We start from the raw sequence: 20,154 nt of genomic DNA on the forward strand, positions 1-20,154 counted from the left end.
GTTGTCTCTTTAAACTTTAGTTTATAAAGCTTCAGAAGATACTATTTCAAACACATGAAGAAACCTGGATTTATTTAAAGTGTTGACCACAGTTTATGGAAGAACTTATCAGTTATTTTGGAAAACATTCAAGCATGGACATAATGTTTGATACATTTTTGTAAAACAATCCTAATGTGTTTATTCCCCACGTCCCTGAATTATAAATAATAGTCATTTTGTAATTATTATTCTATCCTGTATTACCAGTGAGTCTATAGTAACAGGACAACCTTGTGTTTACACTAAATTTATAGATTTCTGTATAGTTAGCGAGATCATAGAAGAATCAGAGTTTATTTAACAAAATTGCATTCTTTTCTTTACTTTAATAATATGGCTTTCATGATGGTTTCAATTCTACTCACCTATCACTCCAAGCTCCATTCCATTCTACTTGTCCCCAAGGATTTCTTAACCGTATCAGTTTTAGCTTCTCCCGTTTAAACGTTATCTTAAAATTATAAGTATATAATTAATTTTATAATTACCAGTAAATGAAAAAGTACACAGCTCTTATAGACGCTATCATGAACCAGTTAGTATACTCCCCCTTAGCATAACCAGATAGATTTCATTTCTCAAAGTGCCCTATTTGTCTTTTTACCTTTCACTGATTCCACTTAATATCTATTTTTCTTTTCCAATTGTTTTGTTTGACCCTTATTTATGTACAAAGACAAAGGTCAGAATCCTCTATCAGCTTATATTTAGGTAGGTAATAATAATAACAATAATAACAATAATACACTTTATTTATATTCCACCCTTCTCCCCAGAGGGACTCAGAGTGGATTACAGTATCATAGAGCAGACAAAGGCAAACATTCAATGCCTTATTTACAAACATACAGTAAGACAGACAAAGGTGAAGACTTTTTTCATTTCTGGCTCTGGGAGGTGCTCTTTCTCAATTTTTTCACACCAAGGAACTTGCAATGTTGCCTCCTGATCACGTGGTCAGCAAGATTGCTTGGAGCAAGATTGCTCTTTGCCTTTTCCCTCTTGAAGTGGTACTTATTTATCTACTCATAATTGCATGTTTTTGAACTGCTAGGTTGGCAGGTAAACTAGGGCTTACAGACAGGAGCTCACCCCATCTCACGGATTCAAACTGGCAACCGTCAGGTCAGCAGGTTCAATGGCACAAGGGCTTAACCCAGTGGTTCTCAACCTATGGGTCCCCAGATGTTTTGGCCTACAACTCCCAGAAATCCCAGCCACTTTACCAGCTGTTAGGATTTCAGGGAGTTGAAGGCTAAAACATCTGTGGACCCACAGGTTGAGAAGCACTGGTTTAACCTATTGCCCAATTAACTATCCTATACATTCATATTTACTTAACTACCCTATATATTCATGTGTACATTTAGAAATTTTATTCAAAAAACCAAGCTGCTAAACCTGGGTTGATTTATCTATGGGGCAGTGTAATTTAAGTCCTCTGAAAAAGGAACAATTCCCTTCTCTGACTAGAGCACTAAAAGGTAAGAACTGAGTATGTCCCTGGAAAACCTAAAAGAGGTATTGGTCCCTTCTACTCTTTCTGCTATGGCATCACTTTTGGTATTTCCCCATGTCCGGGATGATAAAATGGCAATGATGGCTAAGAGTGCTTTCTCCTGTTTAGGGTATAACCCTCAATTTATACATGACATTGGCGTAGTACAGGGGTATGCTATAAGAGTAAATACCTTCTCCTTTTCTGAAAGCCCAAAACCTGACTATCATTCCACTGTGCTCTAATCATTGACAAAATCAAGCTCCTTCTCCCCATACATTTGATGTCTGATGAATTAGGTTGGGGTTGTGGGCAAGTTAAATTCATTGCAAGCGTAAGTAAGTAGTGACAGTTTTGTATTCCCAGTCACTACTTAGGCATGATTGTTCTAGTATTGCTACAATCATAACTCACCCCAATCTATTTTATTGCATGGGAAGAAGGAAAGGCATTCTGCCTATGATATGAGCACAGCAATGTTTCTGACAAGTTTTGGGGGTTCAAGCCAGGAGAGTTACTCAGGTGCATCTACACTATAAAATTAATGTCATTTCACACTACTTTAACTGCTCCAGCTCAATGCCATGGGATTCTGGGATTTGTAATTTTGAGGCACCAGCCCTCTTTGACAGAGAAAGTGAAAGACCTCATAAAACTGCAATTCCCATGATTCCATAGCATTGGGCCATGTCATTTCAAGTGGTATCAAGCTGCATTAATTCTAAGCGTTAGTTAATTGCTTAATTAAGCATAAGTTGATACAGAATTCCAGCCTATACAGTGTTCCCTCACTTATTGGGTTACATTCCAGGACCACCCTCAGTAAGTGAAAATCCGTGAAGTAGGGACGCTATATTTGGACGCTCCTGCTCCTGCCGCTGCCTTGTGAGGCAAAAACAAAGCTACTTCATCCTCCTTTTCTCTCCCTTCAGCCTCTCCTTCCTTCCTTCCTTAGGCTTCTCCTTAGGAAGGAAGTAGAAAAAGGGATTTATAATATTATTTTATGATTTATAATATTATTTTAGTGTTTATTAAAAAAAACGCGAAACAGCAAGTCTGTGAAAAGCGAACCGCGAATTTGGGAGGGAACACTGTATATTCTTATACCCTAGCAAACTACATTTCTGATTCATTACTTATATATTAATAATAATAATGATAATAATAATAATAGTAGTAGAAGTAGTGGTAGTAATATATTTTAAATTATTACATGCCTCTCCTTTTGGCTTGAGAAAGAGCACAATATTCATCTATGTAATCACATATTACAATGCAACCATAAAAGCATATATTAAAACATACACATATTAAAATGGCTGAGACAAAAGTTAAGAAACTGAATCCAATATTCACCTCCTCCACTCCTGTCACTGAATAGGCATGGCTTAGAACCAATCCATTAGCCATGCGTCTCTCAAAGACTACTGGAGCTATAGCCTGTAAAACACAGGAAAAGCATGTTAAGGCAACATATTCCCCCCTTCTATATTTTGGACTGCTTTGCAAGCTTTTGTGAGTTCTTAATGTCTGAACACGGAGGGAATACAAACCTGGGAAATCTTCTCCTCCACAGGTGGGGTTGAGTCATTTTCTGTTTTAAAATTCATATTATTTAACATCCTGTTAATTAATAATCCAATATTTGTTGTGGGAGTTCCATAAATGATTCCTGCATCGTCCTAGAACAGAAAAATAAGGGTGAGTGGGAGGAAGGATGAAAAATTATTTAGATGAACTCTAGCTTATTTGTTTGCTCAAACATGACAAGTCTCAGACTCCTTCTAAACCACCACATAAAATCCAGATTATCTGATTGAACTGGATTATATGGCAGTGTAGACTCATATAATCTAATTCAAAGTTTATCTGCTTTGATGAACAATATGGCAGTATAGAAGAGGCCTCAGTTGTTTGTGATCCAAAACAAAAGCCAGCTGCTAAATTACCAGCAGTATCTACTAACCAAAAGGTAGCCCGTTCAAAGCCCGGTTGGAGTGAGCACCCAACTGTCAAGTCCAGCTCACTGTTTACCTAAGCAGTTCGAAAACAGCTTAGAGCTGTAAGTAGAAAAATTAGGTATCACTAATTAAGCGGGGGAGGTATTTTACACCACCATAAAAGAAAAAGACCAGAAATGTCAGTGACGAAAGGAAGGAGGAAGTCCTGATGGCTCTTTGTCATAGAGTATGGGGCAACACAGCACCCCCCTGTGGCAGAATCTGAGCACAACCTCCAAGCAGGGCTTCAACACAATATACCTCCTTTCTGTCTGTTCTGCCTGTCTGTCCAAACGGCATTGAATGTTTGCCGTGTATGTGTACTGCGATCTCCCCTGTGATCTGCCCCTTGGGGCAATAGGGTGGAATATAAATAAAGTGTTATTATTATTAAACTGTTAAAACAAGCTCTGAAACTATGATTTGCATTAACTATGACTTGCCATTATGTCCAATTCAGAAACCTAGATTAATGCTTGTGTCTGTTCATTCCTGGCTTTCTGGCTAGCTATAGAGGTGTGAGGGAATAGTGACTTTTAAAAAAAGCACTCACACATGAAAAAGCCTTCCCCTGATGCTATCATAATTGCAGATCTCTCCCTCTTTCCCTCTTCACTCTGTGGGGCAGCAGATCCCTGCTACCCCGTCTACATCTTCCAATTAACCTGCTCAGAACCACAACAATCTTGTATGGGAAAAATGTTTTGAAAGGACCATGGATGGTTTTATGTTTATGTCTAACAGCAAATATATTCCAAAAGCACACCTTTGCTTTTAGTGATTAATTTTTCAGTAGCTACAGTTGCAGTTTGACTGAAAAACTTCCCAACAGCCACTATTCCATCATGTCCTCCTATTTGTTTAAAATATCAATTCACTTTTATGCTCAAAAGGAGTCTGCTACGAGCATATTCTGCTCGTATTCTGCTGGCTCAGTCGCCTTGAGGATTAAAACTGCCTTTATTGGAAGAGCGGTCAATTTAGTTCAGAGACATCAGAAAGATGAACAAAGAAAACTAAAATAGCTTCATGGTGATATCTAGGAGGGGAGAAATTGAGAAATGCTATATGCTCATTGTGTTTATAAGTAAGGTTACATTAACCTTCAGAAAGCTCTGGGATGATTCAAAGTCAGTTATGGATCAGGGAAAATCCCAGCAGATGTACCTCAATGGAGGAGGCCATGAGTGACCCTCTCTCGATGGCATGCTTCATGATTTTATAGATATCTTTAGGAGCGTCCTTTATCTCATAGAACTCGGTTACACCTCCGGTGAAGTCCTCCATGGCTTCTGTGGTGTTGCCTCCTTTCAATGCCTCATAAGACCCATGAAGCCTGAATAGGGACAAGAAAAGGTTAATCTGACCATTATGTTAATTCTTTTCTGTATACAGTCTATTTCCAAATGTAAATGAATAAACTCAGACAACCAAGCAGATTTGATTGATCTGGAACCAGTATTTCAGCTTTGTCAATCGTAGAATATAGGTATGATGACACTATGGACATATTATGGGTTGGATTCAGTTGTTTTCTGCAGCAGATCAAAGTATTGGCACAATAGATTTCTTGTGTTGCAGTGAGTTTTCCGGGCTGTATGGCCATGTTCCAGAAGCATTCTCTCCTAACGTTTCACCCACATCTATAGATTTCTTGTTAACTCTGCAGTCTGTGCAAATGTTCAGAATTCTCAAGGAATTTGGAATATCTCGAACATATTTAGAAACTGGAACTTTCACAGAAACTCACTACTCTCAATATATAATCTGGTCCGGTCAGTTACCCATATGCTTTGCAATACACTCAGCAATAAATAACCACATATTATTTGCATACAGTGTAGCTCTGGATTTTCATTATCATTTATTTTTGTGAATTTCACCATGACTATTTATGTACCATATTATGTGAACATACTTCTACTTCAACAGAAAGAGTACATGCAAATTTTTCAGAAATTGGAGCACAAAGTACAGAAAAAGTATTTACTTTGCATAGGCTTTTTCTAGTAAAGCACTCCAGAACTCATTTTGCTGGGAGGATTTGGTAAAGACCAGTTGTTTGCCATATGTTGGTAATCGATCATCAATGATAACTTCCACCCAACTTCCATATCGCCAAAACTGAAAAATTCAACCAAAGAAGAGAGCAAATTAGACTTTTAGTTAGGAATAGGTTAAGACCAACAGCTGATTCATAATAATAATAATAATAATAATAATAATAATAATAATAATAATAATAATAATAATAATCCAGCATGTCTATCATGTTTGCTGTGTCATACAATAATAATAATAATAATAATAATAATAATAATAATAATAATAATAATAATAATAATATACTTCTGAATTCAGACTGACAGAGTTTGAGAGCACAATACTCCTGACCTCACAGTCGTAGAAAAAAACAAAGTATGGATCATGGATGTTGCAGTCCCAGGTAACAGCAGAATCAATGAGAAGCAACTTGAAAAGCTTACACGATATGAGGATTTAAAGATCAAACTGGAACGACTCTGGCACAAACCAGTCAAGGTGGTCCTAGTGGTGATTGGCACACTGATTGCAGTGCCTAAAGATCTTAGCCTGCACTTGAAAACAATTGGCGCTGACAAAATTACTATCTGTCAGCTGCAAAAGGCCATCCTACTTGGATTTACACACATTATTCACTGATACATCACATAGTCCTAGACACTTGGGAAGTGTCCAGCGTGTGATCCAAAACAAAAGCCAGCATAGTGATCTTATTTGCTGTGTACTAATCTTGTTGTGTACCAGATAACAACAACAACAACAACAACAACAACAATAACAATAATAACGTAGAGGCAGGTGATAACATCGCTAAAACACGCAATCATCTAAAACATTCTACAAAAGACATATTAAAGTACACAGAACAAGAATTAAACATAAGGCACACATTTAAAATATGCTATGAGTGGGAAACAGGCTCATTTTATTAATTTTTTATCTTTGAATTAATTTGACTTTTTATTGGTTAAGTATTTCATTAATTCATTATTATCTTCCAATGGCTTGTTTATTATACTTGAACTACAAAAATGAACATACTGGAAGAACATGCAACCAAATACCTGGAAATGGAAGATCCCAGCATAATCTTTTATGAAGGTCTGATCGTGTGGTATGACCCGGAAGAGCAGTTTTTCATTCAAGGTTAGGCAAGCAATGGCAGCTAGGAACCAGCAATCGCCTTAAAGGAAGCAAATCGATCAGGACAATTCAAAAGTCAGAATTACTAAGAGGCAGAGTATATATACAAAAAAAAGTACTTTTATAGGTCCTCTCTCTTCCCCATCAATCAGTATTTCATTTCATGTATATGATTATAGATATAAAATTAGCATTTGATTAATTAAATTACCAGTAATTTAAATTGTTTTGTTACCACAAAGTCAAAAGAGCTGAGAAGAAAGGGTTAGGTACCTAGTTCCCCTTGACAAATGTCAGTCCTGTTGGCTCCACCAATTATGAAGCGTGGATTCTCACAAATTTCCTGTAGAATAGAAATATATTTTAGAGACAGAAGAGCACACTAACTATCTGCTGTGGTTATTACGGACTTAAAAGAATGGTTGCCGTCTACTGGCAAACGTTCTGTAAGACAGGATAAAAACAGTGCCTTAAGTTCACATAAATACAGTTCACTTATTTTAGAGAGTTCAACATCAGATGCTGAAAATCAGGCGTATGATACTAACTTTGTAAAATTAGTTTGCTATAATTAGGAAAACCTTTGGGCACTGAACAAAAATATCATGTGCAAACTGCAAAGATTATAATCTGTCCAGGATTCTTCTCTTCAGGGTTTCTCAAGATTTTAGAAACATTTTTTAAAAATTCAATTATTATTTCCATGCAGAATCAGGATATAGAGGCTGAAATCCTGTCAGTGAAATACACTGACATAATGCAATATTGTGCCCACATATGTACTTTTCAGATTTTGCAGAAGGAGGTATCTATTACTTTCTTCCATAAAGTGTCCATTTCAGTGTCCCTCTGTTTAGTGGATACACTTTCTGACATAGTCTGACATACAATCATACAATAGAATAAAAAAGCTTGAAGAGACTGCAAGAGCCCAGTCCCCTGCCACACAATAATACACAATGAAAGCCTTCTGAGAGATGATCATCCAACTTCTGTTTAACAACCTCCAAAAGAAGGAATATTTGCAACCTCTTAAAGAAGTTTGTTCAGCCTGATGACATTGACAAGATTCTTGGAGCTGTGAGGGCAACCACACGTGCTCTAGACCCTGGCCCTTCCTGGCTTATTAAACAAGCCAGAGGGGGGTTGGCCGAGTGGTTTATGAGGATTGTCAGTGCCTCATGGAACAGGGAAAAATACCAACATGCCTGAAAAAGGCAGTTGTAAGACCAAATTTGAAAAAGTTGTCCCTGGACCTTTTAGTATTAAACAACTATTAGCCTATTTCTAATCTCCCCTTTCTGGGCAAGGTTCTAGGCGGATGGTGGCTACTCAACTCCAGAAATTCTTGGGTGAAATTGATTATCTTGACCCATTGCATTCGGCTTTATTTTATTTATTTATTTCTCACATTTATATCCTGCCCTTTTCACCCGAAGGGACTTAGGGCGGCTTACAACAGTGGCAACAATTAGATGCCCATACAAACCAATATAAAACAGCACATAAAACAGTTAAAACTATTAAAATACATTATGAAATAAAAATATTCATTTCAAACATAAAATCAGATCCATTCTTCCTCATGCTTTGTCTATATTTCAGTCCGTGTCATTTTCACCATTTATTGGCCTAGTCATGAATCAGAGACAGATTTGGTCACCGTGGTGGATGACCTCTTCAGAAAACTAGACAAGGGGAGTGTGTCCCTGTTGGTTCTCATGGATCTCTCAGCAGCTTTCACTACCATCTTCAGGGCCAGCTCTCTGGGATGGGACTTGGGGCCACTGCTCTGCTGTGGCTATGCTTGTTACTGAAGGATTGGACCCAGATGGTGGTGCTGAAGGAAACTGGTTTGGACCCCTAGCCATTGGCCTGTGGAGTCTCACAAGGCTTGATACTATCCCCCATGCTTTTCAACATCTACATGAAACCGCTGGGTGAGGTCATCCGGAGTTTTGTACACAGATGAGACACAACTCTATTATCTATTTCCATCCAAACCCAAGGAAGCTCCCCGGGTCCTGGACTAGTGTATGGCAGCTGTGAGGGGCTGGATGAGGGATAACAATCTGAAACTTAATCCAGACAAGACAGAGGTCCTCCTGGTCTGTTGTGAGGCCAAACAGGGTATAGGGTGGCAACCTGTACTTAATGGGGTAACACTCCGCACAGGACACAGGTCTGCAGTTTGGGGGTCCTCCTTGACTCAGCACTGACCCTGTAAGCTCAGGTGTCGGCGGTGGCCTTCACACAATTAAAGCTTGTGTGCCAATTGCGCCTGTAACTTAAAAAGCCAGATCTGGCCATGGTGGTCCATGCTTTAGTTACGTCTTGAATGGATTACTGTAACACATTCTACGTGGGCCTGCCATTGAAGACAGGAGTATCTTAGGGCCCTTCTAGACAGGCCCTATATCCCAGGATCTGATCCCAGGATTTCTGCGATAACTGGATTATATGAGTCCACACTGGCAAATAATCTGGGATAAATCTGGGATCAGATCCTGGGGTATAGGGCCTGTCTGAAAGGGCCCTTAGAGAACAACCTTTTTGGAGAAAAGTGTACCTAGATGAGGAGGGAAAACCAAAGTTGCTAGATCAATACAAGACAAGAAGGCTGTAGTTAAGTGCTGTTAGGGAAAATGGTATATCTTAGGAGAGGGAAAATTTCCTGACTTTTTATACATCTTTGGGGTCATGGAATCCCAAGACCTTGGTGCATCAACCCCATTCTAATAATGCATTATCGGCTTTTTGCAAAGATGAATGATTTTAACAACAACAACAACAACAACAACAACAACTGCATGTTTAATTAATTCACACCTTAATTTACATCTCACAATTGATTACAAGTACCAGCAAAAAAAAAGAAAGAAAGGAGGAAGCAATTTACTAAGTTGCAGCTTATGATGAAACAGAGAAACATACTAAATTCACATATGCACTTAAAAGTAAAATGCTGATTTTAAGGCAACTGTTAAAAATTAGAGAAGACAGTTAACCTCCTATTGGGGAATAGGACAGTATTTTGAAACAAAGGATGATTTTTCTGCCAGTCACTCAAAACAGATTTTAAATTTGGGATTGAAATGAGATAAAAACATTGTCAACTAAAATATATCAGAAAAATCTTGGAGACAGCTCACATTCCTTAAAACCTTGCTGATTTCAAGACATCATTTTTCATATCTATGCTTTTCTATTTAGAATGGAATCTTGCTGATATAAGCAGACATTCAACAAATTCAGTCTTCATGTCAAACTAGAGGTCTACTCACTGGTGGCCTCTTCCACTCAAATTTGACAGGTAGCTTCTGGCTATAGAAAAGGGAGGACTCATTTGCTGGAAAATCTGGATCCTCATAAAGAATCTTCTTTTCGAGACATTTCTTGTGGAGCTCGTGAAAAGTCTTCTCCTTGGCACCGATGATGGGCTGGTTGCGGCTGAGGATGGCGGAGTAGATCCCTCCTGCACCTCCACCTGTTTCTGCCGTCGTGCTAGCATTCTGGCAGACAACGGGTCCAGCCCCAGACCCTTTTGCCAACTTGGTACTGACAGCCGATGGCATGGAGATTGGTTTTTGAATAAATTTATCAACTCAAGAATGATAACAAAAATAAGGAAGATCTTGCAATCCGGAAGAGGACAGGAAAGAGGAAGTTGCTCTGTAAACGAGTTCACAGTTCTCTTTTCCAATTTGTTTGTCTGTGAGTATTCAGACAGCAATGTGAAGAACCATCCCACAGGTTGGTCTACATGTCCTCTTGAGGTTCTTGCTTGGTATCAATATCAGCATCTTAGCAGGAAGCAAGTGAAATTGTTGAGTAACGTTCCCCTCCAAATTTGTGTGTGCGAACGTGCCTATGGCATGCTTTGGAAAGGTTGCAGATCAGAAAACTAAAAATAAACTCTTAGGGAGAGTGTTCATGTGGAGGAGGGGACGAAGACACAGAGCTTGTTCTTTCAGAATGTCTGAAAGGGCTAGGCAGATTAAAATCACCTTTTCCTTTAAAAAAATCTAACTTCTCATGCAGTTCTTCATTGTTTAAGAACATGGCACATATAGAAAGCGTAATTTTTTTCATAAACAAATCCACAAGATTCAAAAGTTTGTAATGCAGAGCTAGGAGTCATTGTAAAGTGACCCAATGTGTGTAGTAATTTCAAAGGATTTGATTTTTCTAGGGCTATTTTAGACAAAACTTTCCTTTCATATTCATTCAACCATGTAGAAACTGCTAGAAGACAAAGTACTGATTGGTATAAAAGACCCATATCAAACAGTATTTCCAACATTTTTGCAGTACTTTAAAAACCTTTGGAAATAGTTCATCTGGTCCTAGATACTTTGATTATTTAGAGTGACCAGGTATTCCTATAATGCACATTTACCTATTCAATGTTGAATTTCTCCTATCACATCATCTGCTCCACTTTCCAAAGTTGAGCACTGTTTTCCTTATGAGAAAATACTGAGGCAAAGAAGTCATTGCATATTTCTACCTTTTTCTGTCTCTTGTAAACATTTCACCATTATCCCCATGCAGTGGCCTGACCATTTCCTTGTTCTACCTTTCACTATGGGGATAATAACAACAGCAACAAAACCCAACCCTTTTTATTTATTTTAGTCTCTCTAGCAAATCTGGGTTCATTGCGCACTATAGCTTCTTTGATTTTATCCTACACATGCTATTTGTTGGAATTCTACTTTAGTGTTTCTTTCCTTTTCTATATCTTGTACACATCCCTTAAATCTTATGTCACTTGAAAAATCTTGAATGACAGCCATTCTGGTTTCTTTAGACGTCTCCAATTTTCCCTCCTGATTCAATTTGTGCCTTCAATATCTCACTTTTAAGAAACTCCCATCCATCATGAACTCCTTTCTCTTTTAGTGTTCTTGACCATGTGATCACACCCAGTATTTCCCTACATTTACTGAAATCAGCTTTCTTAAAATCTAGACAGTGGCTATGCTTGACTTCTCCTTTCCACTATGAAACAAACTCCAGGAGAACATGCTCATTCCCACATAAGGAACCTGCCGCTTCCAACTCTTTTACCAGGTTGCCACTGTTGGTTAGGATGAGATCTAAAATAACTGATCCCCTTGTTGCCTCTTCCATTTTCTGGACAATGTAATTACCTACAAGGCAAGTGATGTCCCACCAAGGAGCTACAGAGTGTTCAAAAGAGCTCCTTTACTATAGATAGATGCTTAAGTACCCCCATCATATTTTCTGGAGGTCTCTTTCTCTTCAGGAAAGTAGCAACATGTGTCAGTCTTAATGCAAGTAAAGGTTGCTTACCTGTAACCATGTTTCTCTGAGTGGTCATCTGTGAAATTCGCACATATGGTATTTCTCTGCGCCTGCGCAGTCAGTTCGGAATCTTCTAGAGCTCTAAGATACATTTTGGCGGAAGCCCCGCCCACTCCCCATGAAGGTATATAGCCAGTGGGAGGGGCTACCGCCTTAGTTCCCCATGTCCACCGCATGATGGCAGCAAGAGAAACTAAGGCATGACAAGATAGTGGGGAGCTTCCCCCCCACAGGCCCAGCACTTGAAGGAGGTTGTAAAGGACAAATTAGCATGTAAAAAGAAAAGAAAAAGTCAAGAGAATAAGCTAGCCTGAAGAGCAAGAGATTCCTAGCTGCTGCTAAAGCGGCGGACAAAAGGAACTAAGGCAGTAGCCCCTCCCACTAGCTATATACCTTCATGAGGAGTGGGCGGGGCTTCCACCAAAATGTATCTTAGAGCTCTAGAAGATTCCAAACTGACTGCGCAGGCGCAGGGAAATACCATATGTGCGATTTCACAGAGACCACGACGGAGAACTGTCAGTTACAAGCTCTTTAGATTGTAATGAACAGCTTAACATGATTAGAATATTTGAGAATGGACAAACCAAGACTGCATATTCCTGTCCTCTCATAGAAATCTAGGACCATGGATAACATGTAAAATATTGTCTTTCCTTATATCCAAGTCATCATTTTTGTCAGATTTTTTGTGAGAACTAAAATGAACAGTAGTAGTCAGCCCTCCACATTTGTGGGCTTGACTTTTGTGGATTTGATTAAAATATTCTCTTCAGGATCTCTAGGTCTTCCAGTGCGACTTTATGGTCAAATCTTCTGGAAATTGAGCATAGAAACATGTTTGAGAACTTACGAGATTCCTAGAGAGAATACCTCTCTTGAATCTCAAGGTTCTCTGGTGTGATTCTATGGTGGAAGTTGACCATAGGGTTGTGTTAAAGAATGTAGGAATTTCTAGAAATGTATTTTCTCATATAAAACTTAGTGTTTTTTCTCATAGTTTTTTCCACTTTTGTGGGGGTCCTGCTTCCCTAATCCCAGTGAATGTGGAGAGCTGGCTGTATTATTTTTTATTATTTTGAGATTATCTCATAGAAATATTGAGGCCATATGTTGATAACTGTACTGATACTGTTGTAGTATCAGTACATTTTAAGGACCAAAGAAATAAATGGGGATGATGAACATAGGGAGAAAACTACTTTTTTGTTTCTTTTTTACTTGTGACATAAAATCATTAACATGTATAGCACTAATTAGTAGATAACCCTATACATGTTGCCACGGAACTCAGTCGCACAGAATTCAATAGGACTTACTCTGAATTAGATTTGCATTGGGTTGGATAAAGTCTACCCTTTAAATGCTTTTACTGTGAGAGACATATATTCATTTCTAAGATTTTGTTATCTATGAGTTAATTTGCAATGAAACCAACTGCAAAATGTTTTGAGGTCTTCTGGCTTTGCAATAAAATCTGTGCTAACTCATTGATCTCATTGTTTTCTTAGGCTGTTGTTAAAACAACTGACACGCCTTTCCTCTATTACTTAAGATTCTTTGACATGTATTAGCTAGAGGATCTGGAAAAAGAACCATCTGTTCTCCAAAATCTCCTGAAAGCAGCTGTCTAAAGTCAGGCTGACATGTTCAAGTAGTCTGTTGTTTAAATTTTTCTTCCAGAGTTCACTAGCCTTGTCAAAAAGTATGCCTCTTCTCTTGAACATAAACACATCCTTGAATTTATAAGGAAAAAAATTAGATAACATTGTAAATGCTTTATTTTCTAATTTTTTTCATCCACATTCATATTTTACAATTTGTCTTTATATTGATGTAGTAATTAACTGAATTATTTGGAGAGACTCATGAGCTATGTTCTTTCTGGCAACTGTGCAAGAGGAAATCTAAGAAGGATGGTGATCTCATAACTATGTGACTACTCAAGGGATTCGGGTTACTGCAGCATGAAAACACCAGTTATGATAGAATTCTGCAATCTTGAGAAACACTTCTGAAGGTTCCCCCCTTCCCTGTTCATTGCTCTACTGAAACAATATGTGATTCAAAGCAAGGCCCATGTTACTAGCCATTATGCACATTCAAACATTGGTCTCCTATAGAGAGCTTTTTCCATGACAAGTCAGTCATAAAAACTATTTTTAAACCATACAGGTGGAGCTCTGCTATGAAATCCTAGTCCACATTCATTTATGAAATATTGTGACACTGCTCACTGTGGCCTTATGAACTTGCCCTAGTGTGATTATGGTAGACCAATACAGATTTTGTACTAGAAGGTTCAGGGCACATCTAGACAAATTCTTTATCCTAGGGCCAATCTGGAGTGTCCAATTAAGATGGAATGATTGAATCTATTCCCATCACTTCCCACTAGACTGCAATCGTATACTCTGGGATGAAGGTCTGTGCAGCCCTCCAGAGGTTGTTGAATAGCATCATCCAGCAATGTTGACTATTGGAAATGTTGGCTAAAGCTGGTTGGAGATGTTTGGCAAGACCTGGTCTGACACATGATTCCATCTCCTTTTATACCCTCACACCTGGGAATAAAATCTGATATGTTCAGACATACAGGAGATTGCATTTCAGAGTTTGCATCTTCAGCCATCAAAATCACCTATTTGTGCCCATCCACAAGAGCTAAACCCTTTATTTTAAACAAATCAGAATAAATAAATAAGATCCTATACACATACACAACAATGCAGAACACTTATTTGTGAATGAGTTATTTAGTACATTTCTCTCCTGTCTGTGTTCATTGGGTCCTTGGCCATTTCCCATGCAGGCTTAGACAAGTTTCTAATCAGCCCAGCTTCACTTCAATGGTGACATCACATGTCCTCTGGACCATGCCTTGGGACTAGCCTATGCACATCCCCAAAATAGTTCCACGGAATTGGTGGGAGAGGTCCCTAACATTCCTTGGTAAGCAGGCTTGGGTAGATCAGTTTACGTTCAGCAGCTTCAAAAGCGCAAGTGCAGCAATTTCTTCTGACAAACCCCGGGTGTACCAAATATTCCTTCTATGGAAAGAGGAAAGAAGGTGTAACCTCAGCAGAAAGTAGAGCAGAGTACTATGAAGAATGTCTTTCACATTTGTCATTCCTTTTGAGTGAATTAGAGATTCGATTTTCATACTTCAGGATCAGCTTGCTTGTGAATACAACAAATTCACTTCTAGGTACTAAAACCTAGAGTAAACACTGTCTTCCATTCTTTGAGAGATGTGCTAGGCAAATATGCTCAATTCTAGAAGATAGTTAGTATCCAGACTCCTCATATGCCTTACACTGGTGGAAATACTATTATGCTTTTTAGGGCAATGTGCAAAAAAGACATCTTAATCAAGTTGGCATGGACATTAATACACTGGCTTAAACATTGTACAGTGCAAGAACAGGGAAGGCCCTTCTATACACATTGTACACAGGGAAGGCCTTTCTATAACCACACATTGTTCTGTGAGTACAACAAAACATTTGAGCAGTGGCACAATCCAGTATGATTCCAGAGTGCCTACGCTGATATAATGTTAGTCTTCACATTGGTAAACAGATGAATATATCTAGCAGTTGAAGCAATTGGCTTCTTACTCCTATTAATTCTGAAACCTGAAAGCTTACTACAAGAGAAATTTTCCTTGTAAGAAAGGCTCTTGCTTAAAATGCACTCTGGTTTGTAAGGAACAGTTTAGAGATCCACCTAAGAAACATCTGGTGCTAATTATGAACACTTATGCTGTTCAATGTGTGAAGTCTGTTGCAGTTTATGCAGAATATAGTCCATCAAAGACACAGTAGTTTCACACAGATGAAAAAGGAAACAAACATTTAGTCTTGTTCAGCAGAGTCAAAAACATAAACTTATGGCACTGCATCAAAAATGAATCCTTCAAAGTAACAAAACTTACATAGTCCTTGTATGCATCACATAAATGCAGAGAGCATGGCCTCTCCAATTCCCATCATCCCCAGAGACTGAGCAAAGGAGAAAGCACCACGTATCACAAAACATACTCAGTTATACCCCACCAGGTGTGGCCCAAACTTACTGGCCTTAATCAGCACCTGCATATAATGACCACCAGAATCAGTTTTTTTTTTCTTAACACATATATCTACTGGATGCGAGAGCTAGACCATAAGGAAGGCTGAGCGAAAGAAGATAGACGCTTTTGAACTCTGGTGCTGGAGGAAAATCCTGAGAGTGCCTTGGACCGCGAGAAGATCCAAAGAGCCAATACTCCAGGAAATAATGCCCGGCTGCTCACTGGAGGGAAAGATATTAGAGGCAAAGCTGAAATATTTTGGCCACATCATGAGGAGACAGGAAATCTTGGAAAAGATCACAGTGCTGGGGAAAATGGAAGGAAAAAGGAAGAGAGGCCGACCAAGGGCGAGATGGATGGACGGTATCCTTGAAGTGACTGGGTTGACCTTGAAGGAACTGGGGGAGGTGACGGCCGACAGGGAGCTCTGGCATGGACTGGTCTATGAGGTCACGAAGAGTCGGAGACAACTAAACAACTGAGCAGCAGCATATCGACTCCAACTTTGGTGTTGATCCTGGCAAAACTCACCCCTTAACAAAGTCAACCTTTTGGAGGATGTGATAAATTTAAAAGTAGAGCATAGATACCTTAATAAACCCATATAATAATTAAGCTTTTCAAGAAAGAAACATGCAACGTATTTCAGCCTTATTATCTGGTGATGAAGACTTCAATGTGCACATTTTATTCTCTTTTTGTCTTTTTGTAAGCCACTTTATTGGGAGTCCATGAGAAAGATGAGGTACGAATGAGTGGATATGTTACGAAACAAGGGTTGTCTGTTTTTATCTAAAGACAAAGCCTGTGAAAAACAAATTCCTTTTCACAAAGTATTTTCATGCCAACTCAGTTACTCTTATACTCCTCTTTTCTTCATATCTAGCAGCATTAGAATTAGGAAGATATTGACAGAAGACTGGAGGAATACCGGTCTGCAATATAGGACACAACCGCATGTCTGCAGCAAACAATGCAATAAATCTTGAGCTGTGGAAGAATGGTAATTTTAAAAGGTTTAAAATTGATGAATGTTTAAATAATCTTTTAAATAATCTCTCTCTCCCTTGCTATCCTAATGGTTGCAAATTCATAACATTATTTCTTTATTCTGTTGCAATAATGAAGTTCATCATTTGCAAAAGTTCAAATTCTACAGGTCAGATTCTACACATGAATAATTTCCACCAATAATAATAATAATAATAATAATAATAATAATAATAATAATAATAATAATAATAATAATACTTTATTTTTATCCCACCCTATCTCCCTGCAGGGACTCAGGGCAGTTATAATTTCTTCATAATTTATGCCAGAAAACTTAATTTTTGTTCTGGAGCAAGATTTGTGTACTAAATGTGATAATCTATATTATGCTAATGTAGACGGAGTTGGCAATGAGTCTTAATTTTTTCTGAAACATTGATTCCACAGTAGAGAAAGTGGGGATATCATAATGCCGAAAAGCAGAACTAGAAGAGAAGACACTTCATGGAAGCAGGAATCCATGGCTAATTCCAGACTGTTGCTTGGAAACCAAAAAAACCAATATTGATAGCACAACTGCAAAATCTTGGAGGTGAGCCATCTTAGGCAGAACAGCTGTTGCAAATAGTATTGGCAACTTGCCATTCATAGAAAAAATATTCTGAATTTGACTGTTGCAGTAATAGTCTGGCCTATGAAAAAGTTCATTGTTGCATCTGTTCAAAAAAGTCAATTTTAGAAGACTGAGATTAACTTTCCCAAAACATTCTTTTGGAGTTTTTCATTCACTTCTCTGAAGTTGCCATCTCATTGGATATGCAGCTCCCAATCTTTGCCAACATGTAATGAAAGCTTTTGAAGGATCAACACTGAGTTCTTGGCATCATATGTGAAAGCCACTTTTTTGTTTTTTCCACCTGAATGTCAAAAGAATGAAAACAAATATGTTGCATTCATTAAAAGTTATTATATGACAAAGCTCCCTGCTCTAAAACAAATTCTCCCAAGCCAAACAACCCTTACGATTAAGATTATATCATGCAGACAACCATATTCTCCCTTTAGATTGCAGTTGTTCATTGTATGTTCCTATGAAGCACTGTGTCCCATTGTGAATGCCTAGGTGGTCATTGTGTTAGTGATGTACGTCCATGGAACAGCAGACAGTGTGGTGTAGTTGATTAAGCATTGGACTATGGCTCTAAGGACCAGAGTTCACTTGGCCAGAAAATCCACTAGATGACTTGGGGCAAGTCACACTCTCCCAACCTCACAGGGAGGCAATTACAAACCTTTTCTGAACAAACCTTTCAAAGAAGATCCTGTGATAAGTTCACCTTAGGGTTGCCATAAGACAGAAATGGCATGAAGGCATACAGTAACAACAACTGCAACTAACATGTGTGCAAGTCTCTTTTTGGGCAGGGTATTCTGTTGCTCTTGTGCTTCATCCAAACCCCCCCCCCCCAACTTTCATCACCTAGCAGTTGTCAAACTTGAAGACGGGCTGCTGCTGCATCTTATCAAAGGGAAGGGAAAGGGGGGATGATTCAGGCCATGAAGATTTTGCTGTTCTGGGTTAGTGTGAGAATGAAATGGCAGGTGAATCCCATTGATAGCACATTCTCATTTCTTCTTCCCATGACTGAACTGAAACAAGCTTCTTTTCCATGGTCTGAATCGATTCCCTACATCTTTTATCCCCTTCCCCATCAGCACCAAAAGCCCATCCGGGGCCTTCACAGCTGCCAGATGATTGGCGGATGCAGAATTGCACATGTGGAGCAACACAGACATGTAGAATGCCCTAGAGTGCATAGGGTGGTGACTGAACTCGTCTAGAGTTAACCGAGGTCATTGTGTACCATATGGTCCAGAAGTCCTTAAGGTATTTCTGCATCATATAAAATGGGGGTAAACTATGACTCAGATATATCACAGGCCCCTTCTACACTACCATATAAAATCTAGATTATCTACTTTGATAATCTGGATTAAATGGCAGTGTAGTAGGATACCCAGTCACCTTTGCAAGAAGGGAAGAAGTGGTAGCTGTTACATGTGAGAGATGTTTATCTATACTTTACAGTATCTACAGTATAGGGTGCAGTGATGACATTGTTTCAGTGCTTCCTGAAATGCCTCCATACATTGCTTGCTTGCCTATTAGCATTTGCAGGCAATGCCCAATGAAAATTTATTTGCATACTAAAATTGTACCCATATGTTCTGGGATTTCATGCCTTATTAGGAAAATATATGCTGAAGCTAGTTCTCCATTGCATACCAGAGAAGCCAAGATTTTGCCAAACACTGTGGCTAAAGAAGACTTTTGACTTCTGGGTTTTTTTATTAGCTATTTATACCAGTTAGTTACTTTTCACTTTATACACTTACCATTTTATCATCACATTTTTTAAAAACAGGAAATTATGAAAGTAAATTAAAAACTAAAACCTAGCTATCAACCTGACTTTAATGAAGAATTACAGTTTAGGGTAATTTAAAGAAGGGATTCAAGGGGTAAACCTGAGGCTATTCATCACTATTCCTCCAGCCCACATCAACAGAAAACAATAAAGTTGAGTGAGCATACACACAAGAAACTTTCAATTAGCATTTAGATAAATACTTTCTGAATGTATTTAGAAGTGTACTCATCATCACAGTGTTTTGAGTCTGGAGAAAGCAATGATTTAAAAAAGAACAAATATTATTTATTTATTTATTTACAGTATTTATATTCTGCCCTTCTCATCCCGAAGGGGACTCAGGGCGAATCACATTGCACACATATAAGGCAAACATTTAATGCCATGACATAGAACAGAGACAGAGACAAACGCAGGCACATGCTGGCCTCGAACTCATGACCTTTTGGTCAGAGTGATTTGTTGCAGTTGGCTGCTAACCAGCCTGACGTCTCCCAACCATATCCTTCAACACTGATGCATGTGGAGGATGGAAGTTGCATTCCAAGACATCTCAAAGCTATCAGGTTAAGGAAGGCTGATAAAACAATATCCTAA

General features: G+C 38.5%; 2 protein-coding genes across 3 annotated transcripts in view; both read right to left on the reverse strand.

Annotated features, from left to right (window-relative positions):
• capn3 (calpain 3) overlaps positions 1–10,595 on the reverse strand; it is a 32,510-nt gene extending 21,915 nt beyond the window's left edge. The window contains exons 1-8 of the mRNA XM_062968137.1: positions 10,011–10,595; positions 7,000–7,069; positions 6,648–6,766; positions 5,531–5,664; positions 4,708–4,876; positions 3,094–3,222; positions 2,897–2,980; positions 408–493 (exon numbers count right to left, since the gene is read on the reverse strand). Of these exons, the coding sequence (XP_062824207.1) occupies positions 408–493; positions 2,897–2,980; positions 3,094–3,222; positions 4,708–4,876; positions 5,531–5,664; positions 6,648–6,766; positions 7,000–7,069; positions 10,011–10,301 (1,082 nt within the window). The 5' untranslated portion in view covers positions 10,302–10,595. The remainder of the gene's footprint in view (positions 1–407; positions 494–2,896; positions 2,981–3,093; positions 3,223–4,707; positions 4,877–5,530; positions 5,665–6,647; positions 6,767–6,999; positions 7,070–10,010) is intronic.
• Positions 10,596–15,897: 5,302 nt separating this feature from the next.
• The window catches only part of ganc (glucosidase alpha, neutral C), a 39,565-nt gene continuing 35,308 nt past the window's right edge, over positions 15,898–20,154 (reverse strand). For both annotated transcript variants that reach the window (XM_008104194.3, XM_008104186.3), the window contains exon 24: positions 15,898–18,042. In XM_008104194.3, coding sequence (XP_008102401.1) covers positions 17,933–18,042 — 110 coding nt within the window. In that variant the 3' untranslated portion in view covers positions 15,898–17,932. The remainder of the gene's footprint in view (positions 18,043–20,154) is intronic.

This window comes from Anolis carolinensis, chromosome 1 (assembly GCF_035594765.1).
Source record: "Anolis carolinensis isolate JA03-04 chromosome 1, rAnoCar3.1.pri, whole genome shotgun sequence".
Taxonomy (NCBI): domain Eukaryota; kingdom Metazoa; phylum Chordata; class Lepidosauria; order Squamata; family Dactyloidae; genus Anolis; species Anolis carolinensis.